Here is a 7,019-nt window from a genome sequence, read left to right on the forward strand (position 1 = left end):
GAAAGAGAAGGAAGAAGTAGAAGAGAACTTACACTTGTTATATATTTCTATTAGGTCAATTTTCAGATGAAATTTTTGTGACTAATTTTGCTTTTCCTTCTTGAAGGAAGAACAGCAGACTTGAACAGATGGGGGTGCACAGGCCCACCAATCAGCTACTGAAACATCCATGACTCCCAGGGACCAGCATTCCACCACCCTTCCGTCATTCATCTTCTCTAGGAAAGAGTCACCCCAGTACAAAACCATTACCTAATTAAAGGAGACACCATGAGGTTATAAAATAGAGAACAAATCTCTTATCACAGTAGTCTTCCTTTCCAGAAGGCTAGGGGTTCTTCCTCAACACCTACTATTAGCCCCAGGCTATTTTCACAGGTTCACATCTACACCAACTGTTGTAGCTTACCCTTACTTAGCAACTCCTACCAGTTCCTTCTGAGCTCTAAATGCCTTGAAGCTACCTTTGATTCTCCCAGGTTAAGTCCTTCCATTCAGCAAACAAGAACCACAAAATCAAAGTTCACAACACTACCTCTTTCCTCTAAGGGGTTCCTGGCTGTCTATGTGTACAGAGAAGACTTTTCTTGTTAGGCAAGTGGTTTGTTGTACTGGTTCTCCACCCAAAAAGTGACTGCTTCTGTTCTCTTACTGTTTTTATTTTTCTTATCTCCCATCCTTAAGGTCTTTTTATTGAAGCATTAAGCATTGAGCTGTGTCTGGCACATGATACTCATATTTGAATGAATACAGACTTTTTCTTTTGGGTGCAACGTTCAGGAATCGAACTTGGGTATCCCACATGAAGGCGAGCATTCTATCATTGAACCACCCATGCACCCCTAATACAGACTTCTGTTTGTAATTTATGTACCAAAATTTCTGACAAAATTTTAGCAGGTAGTGAGATTATTTTAATTTTTATTTAACTGAATTACTTGGTTGTATTTTCTTTCTCATGAGTATCATTTAGAGACAATTAAGACTGTTTCCAAATAAAGAAGAAAATGGTGTAGTCACGTAACTTCCAATGGGAAGCTTTCCCAGACCTCTGTCACAATCCCCAAACTAGGTAAGTTATTCCCACCACATGCCCCTAAACTTCTTAAAATAAATGTTACCATTGTTATTATTTACTAGATACCAGGCACAGCGCAGGGCTTATATTTACGTGATCTCAGTGTTCACGTGCACCATGTTACAGAGGAAAAATGTGAGGCTTGGAGAGACACTAGATCACTGGGCCAAAGTCTCAAAGCAAATAAGGTCTTGGCTACCATTCTTTATTACCTCAACTATATGTCTAATTTCAGCCCTCTTCAGACTTTGTTATTGCGTATTAATTGTCTGTGTAGGTACTAAAATCAAAATCAGGGGCTTCACTGACCTGGCTTCCACTTGTGGACTGAACACCCACCCTGGCTATTCACGTATCCCTGGCCAGGCTTCTATTTCCAGATGGGCCCAACAGGGTTAACAGGACCAAACCACTTACTGAATCCAGTTCTATCTTTTCAAATTCAATGTAATTAGTGTCATATTACATTGTAATATGACAAAACCAGATAAGTAAAGAAGGGAAAAAACCTCTACTCCTCAGCACTAAAACATAACTCCTCCCCTTAACAAATAGGCATTGCTCACTCAATATCACTTCAAGGGCTTCTAAAGAGGAAAAGGTAAAAAGAGACAGATAACCTCTCTGGAAGGTGAGTCCCTGCTAAACTAGATGGGGGAGAGTGGGTGATGAAAGGAACTTAAGAAAAGAAATAGGTTTAGAATGAAGAAGACCTGGCTTTTAACTCTTGCTCGTTCACTACTTCTGTGATCTTGGGCAAAGGCAAGCTACTTCTCTGACCCTCAACTTCCTTGTTTGTAAAATGAGGATGATATCAATTTCTTCACTGGGTGCTGCAGGACTTAAGTGTGCTAGTGTATGTGAACCTCTAATGTCAAACAAAAATAGGCTCGTGAACACTTTCCTTTAAGGACTACAGCAAATCAGCACTGAACTTGTTTCCTCTGGGAAAAGCTTCTGTGAGGCGACCAAGACAAAGATCCTTAACATACTGCTACATAAAGTATAGTTTGCCTTCACCTGGAAGCTTGTTAGAAAATGCAGAATTTCTAGGCCCAACCAGAGCTTCTGAATTTTAATAAGATACCCAGGCAATTCATTCAGAAGCTCAAGTTTGAGAAGTGCCACCTTGACTACAGCTGATGTTAATATCAGAATGCCCCTAGGGTGCAGAGGTACACCCACCGGACAGCACTGAAGAATGGTGGAAAGGTGGGGAAGGGAAAGAAAAAAGAGCTCCTGCACAAAAACATTAGCCTAAGGACTTCTGGAATGTAAGTTTACCTACCTCAGAAAGGAGTCAGGAAGAGATAACAACCATAAATAACTGACTTAGTAACCATGAATAACTGAGCTATAACAAAGCCCAATTCTTTAGGATTGAAGATAATGGGAGTTCTTAGATTATAAACTGAGGATGTGATGATTTCTGTGATCAATATATAAGAATCCTTAATATATTAATTTTCTCAGTGAAGCCCACAACAACTCTGTGAGATGGGCACTCTTGAAGGTATCCCTATTTGAAAGATGAAGAAACTAAGGCTTAGCTCTTAAAATCCTCTGACCTTGCTGTTCCTCTGATTGAAAGCCTTCACTGCCTCCCTGTGGTTGTTCTCAGGCTTTAGCGCATGTAAGACTCATCTAGTCAATTAGGGAGCTCTCTGAAAATGTAGATTCTGGAAGTTGAGTCAAAGGGCCACCCAAGGGATACCAATTACAATAAAACCACTCTTAAAACCCACACACAATCCACAAGTACATAATCTATGGGCTGATCATCACCCTATACAAGTTGGTTCCTAAGGAAATTTCAGGAAGACTCCTCCTCATTCTTTCAAGTCCAGCTCTAAACGCATCCCTACTATGAGGTCTTTCCAAATACCTACAAACATGCAGAATTAACCACTCTTCCCAGTTGCCTACAGCTGTGTTTCTCAAACCTTAATGTACACAGGACTTACCCAGGCCCCTCATTATGCTGTGATTCTGATTCAGTAACTATGGAACCTGAGTCTGCATTTCTACCAAATTCTAGGGGGCTCTAACGGTCACGCTTTCAGTGGCAGGGCCTCCTGTACTTTTCAGCATGCCTCTATTGTAGCACTTATCACGTTAAGCTACAAGGTCAGGTTTTCAATAATACTGCTGACAATAGCTGCTGGAATTCCCTTTAAGTTAGAAGCAAGCAGGACCAATTAGGCAAACAAAATCTGAGATAAATGTAAGACATTACCTGGAATGTCACTACTTGTGATTATCTGTCACTGGTCAAACAACTGTTACCATTTATTGGCTACGTTTGGGACAAATCCTGTGGTGAGGTGTTTTCTTTCTATTCTGGAATTAACTGTTATCCCACATAAAGCACTCAGACCACATAAAACTCTCAATAAATGGGTGCTCTTATTCCTAACTCTTAAAATAACCACATAAGGCTTGTATTAGTTCCATTTATCATTAAGGACTGCAATAGCCACTTTTCTAAGAACACACGTGGTAAAGAATGAGCACTGAGAAAATGAAAAAACCAAAAGGTGAAATAGCCTCAGATTAGTAACCCAGCCAAAGTGTACCAGTCAGGATGTTAATTCAAGCAGTCTGACTCCAGACCCAAGGCTCTTAAGCACTACATATAGGTAAAGTACTTTTAAGAATGTCTTGACACAGCAAATTCTCCACTCCCACACCCCCCAGAAAAGGACACTGAGGTTCAGGGAGGTGAACTGTGAAGTCAGTTGTCTTGGTCAGGAGCTCTGGAGTTGAGCAAAGATAGAAACTCAGAGTTGCGCCTCCAAAGCCTTCATTCTATGTCATGCTACCTTGTCAATTTAATTCATTAACCCTGAAATAAGGGCAACAGCTAGAAAGTGAGCATGACACCGCCCAGTTCGTGCCCAGCAGAGCTGGATTCCCTGGCCCTGAGATGAGCCGTAAGGGCCTCTCTAGACATGCACACTATGGTCACATGATGCTCACGTGTCTTTCTCCTTCTCAGAACTCTCATACTCCAGGAACACGATGTGCCGGGGGTAGTGGCCGCAGATCTCGCCATTCACGTTTTGGATCACACTGTAACAGTAATCTCGACCAAACAGCTCCAGACATCTCTTCTCAATGCGCTCAATCTGCACAAAGGAGAAGACTTGAGAATGAAGATGATTCTAGGGTTCTGAGTGTGAGAATCAGGTAGTCCATGACCTGAAGGTGTCACTGGGAACGGTAAATGCCTTTACGATTGTTATTAATACTGGGAAGAGATATGCTGCTGTATAACAGACCCTAAACACGCAATGCATTTAACCCATAGATGGTACGCTTTTGGGGGGGGGGGGGCTCTGAACCCTCAACTGCAAGTGAAATCAGGTGTGTTAACCATTTGAGGACGAGGACTATAGCTTTCAATAGATTCTCAAAGGGGCCCACAATCCATAAAATACTAAGAAGTCTTGCTCTAGGTTACTTTAACTCACACTAATCCATTATCTTCCCTTGACTCCAGAGTTTACCACATTGTAAAGCTACAGAACAGTACCGAGAAGATCTAATCAGTGTAAGGAGTACAAAGTGCAGGCAAAGCTGTCTCCTTCCACATCATTTTCTTATGAAACCAAAGAACAGCTCTCCCTAAAATTGCTCACAGTTCAGGGAAAGTCCACCAAAATAAGGCAAAAGGCTTGAAGCGTTTGCAAGAGATCAAGAACCCTGAGTCTGTGTTCAGACAGGCATTCAGGCTAGCTGCAACAAAATTCAGGTGTAACTTAAGATAACCCTAAACTTCATGGGTCCATAAGACAGAAGAGTGGCCCAAATAAACAACTAACCTTTGACAGCCATTCAAAAGAGACATTCTTTAAAGAACTCTCAGATGAAAAAGAGCAGTGGGAAAAAAAAGTCACAGTGGCTTAAGAAAGGGATTCTCAAATTTTTAAGAACACAAGAATCATTAAGAAGACTATTTAAAAAATGAGTTCCTGGTTTCCCAGAAATGAGGACTCAGTAGGACTGGGGTAAGGCCAAAGTATCTTTATTTTAACAAGTACTCCAATCAATTCTGAAACAGGTGGCCCTTAGACTACACTGAAAAATACTTGGTAGTTTGGCGAGTACGGAAGCCCCATCCTCACCAAAGTTTTCCCTGGGTTACTTTAAATACTAGCAGATATTACTGCAGCATGTCCCAGCTAGAGCCACACCAAAGTTGGGTGGTGCAGTATGGAACAGAATCTCACTGGAAAACCTGATGCTAACCCTTTAAAAACGATGCAGGGAAGGAGAGATGGAAGGGTCAGCAAGATTCCCATCTTACTAACAGGCAGTGCTTAGGCTGAGGATTATCTGAACTGACTGGAAGCCACCTTTCTAAGTGTGGTGATAAAAAGACCAAGGGGAATCCCAAGGGGGTGGGGGGTGGGGAAGAGAGCGGAACTGAGAGTTGCTTTTGATAAAGAAACAGACAGGAAGCGTGCACGGTCTTCCTGATGTATATAGAGAAGAAAGGGATAGACTTAAACCATCCTAGGACCATGTAAGGAGCTAACATCCGCAGCTCATCTTTTAGCTCCATCCTGCCTGACCATCACTGCCCCTTCATTCCATCTGACCCTGAGGAATCCTCTATTTTTATTTAGAATGAAAGCTTTTGCCCCAACACTCATCCTTAAGGCATCTGACGGAAGGGAACAATCTTTCTTAGCTCTACTTCTCTAACATTTGTCCCTGGACTCTCAGCTCTGATACTTGATAACCAAATCCCTTGTCTGTAACCTGAAGGACCTTCTTCTTCCTTGGCTCACTCTAACCCTGGTTCCTCCTTTTTTTTGATTTTCAAACACAATCCTTGTTTTCTTGGTTCAGAACCTGGGAACTCTCCTCCTCAGCCAGGGATAGGGTGGGGAATGGGTGGATCCCATTCTTGCCCACCTCGGACTACTGACTTCAGCTTTCCCCCGTTAACTCCCGAAACCAGTGACCTCCTCCTCCTGTTCATTCTGCCTCCTGGCTCACCTTAGTGCCGCCCGACCCGCTACTATCCTTGGCCCGGTACTGAGTCCGGGAAAACTCTTCCAGCAGCTCTCCGAATCCGGGCTCCTGCGGCGAAGAGCTGCCGCAAGAAGCCGAGGACCCCGCCGAAGCGGCAGCGGCGGCGGCCCGAGCACCAGCCATGACCAGCCCCGCGTCCCCTTCAGCACCCCACGTTCCCCTCAGCGCGCCTCGCCCGGGCCCATGGCACCAAGAGGCACCGACTCAGAACCCCAAGCCTCTAGAACAGCCTCAGCTGCCGCCGCCTTCTTCAATTTCCGGCCCCGCCCCACCCTACCGGATGTTTACTCCTGTCTTGGCCAATCAGCACCCGCGATTCGCGCCCTGCCCCACGACAACCGGCCCACCCCGACGCGGAGCGATCCAAGTGGTCTCTGGCAAGGGGCAGCCGCCACTCACAGACACCTGGTGCTCCGCCCCACGGGGTTTCCCCTGGGGAAGCCGGAGCAAACCATTGGGGCTGCCGAGTGGGGTGGGGCTGGAGAACTTGGAGAAAAAAAAAACAGAGGAAGAATGGAATAAACCATTACAGTGGGGAGAAGGGGAACGAGGGGAAGGAAACCCTTGGAAAGCAGCAAATTAGTGTTGGCAACCGTAGTAAAAATACTAACAAATAAAGATACGACATTTCATAAAGAACTTTTCTTCCAGTGCTTCATTAGCTCACAATGTCCCTGTGATTATAGTGCTAGTATTATCAACCCCGTTTTACAGAGGAAGAAACCGAGAATGGTAAGTTAGGGGTCAGCTTGAAATTCTACGATTTAAAAATCCTGTATTTAAAATTTTTTTTCTGAACCTTCACGAAAATTTTTATTTCGAACCTTCACGAAAATAGAGATAAGAGTACAATGAATGCTCACGTACCTATTAATCTGTTTCAACAATACGCAACACG

At 43.7% G+C, this 7,019-nt stretch overlaps 1 protein-coding gene across 5 annotated transcripts in view; it reads right to left on the bottom strand.

Moving 5' to 3' along the window:
• Nucleotides 1–6,377, bottom strand: part of MTMR14 (myotubularin related protein 14) — a 47,573-nt gene extending 41,196 nt beyond the window's left edge. For all 5 annotated transcript variants that reach the window (XM_077116649.1, XM_077116646.1, XM_077116645.1 and 2 more), the window contains exons 1-2: nt 6,086–6,377; nt 4,058–4,206 (exon numbers count right to left, since the gene is read on the bottom strand). In XM_077116649.1, coding sequence (XP_076972764.1) covers nt 4,058–4,206; nt 6,086–6,244 — 308 coding nt within the window. In that variant the 5' untranslated portion in view covers nt 6,245–6,377. The remainder of the gene's footprint in view (nt 1–4,057; nt 4,207–6,085) is intronic.
• Nucleotides 6,378–7,019: the final 642 nt, after the last annotated feature.

This window comes from Tamandua tetradactyla, chromosome 9 (assembly GCF_023851605.1).
Source record: "Tamandua tetradactyla isolate mTamTet1 chromosome 9, mTamTet1.pri, whole genome shotgun sequence".
NCBI classification, from domain to species: Eukaryota; Metazoa; Chordata; class Mammalia; order Pilosa; family Myrmecophagidae; genus Tamandua; species Tamandua tetradactyla.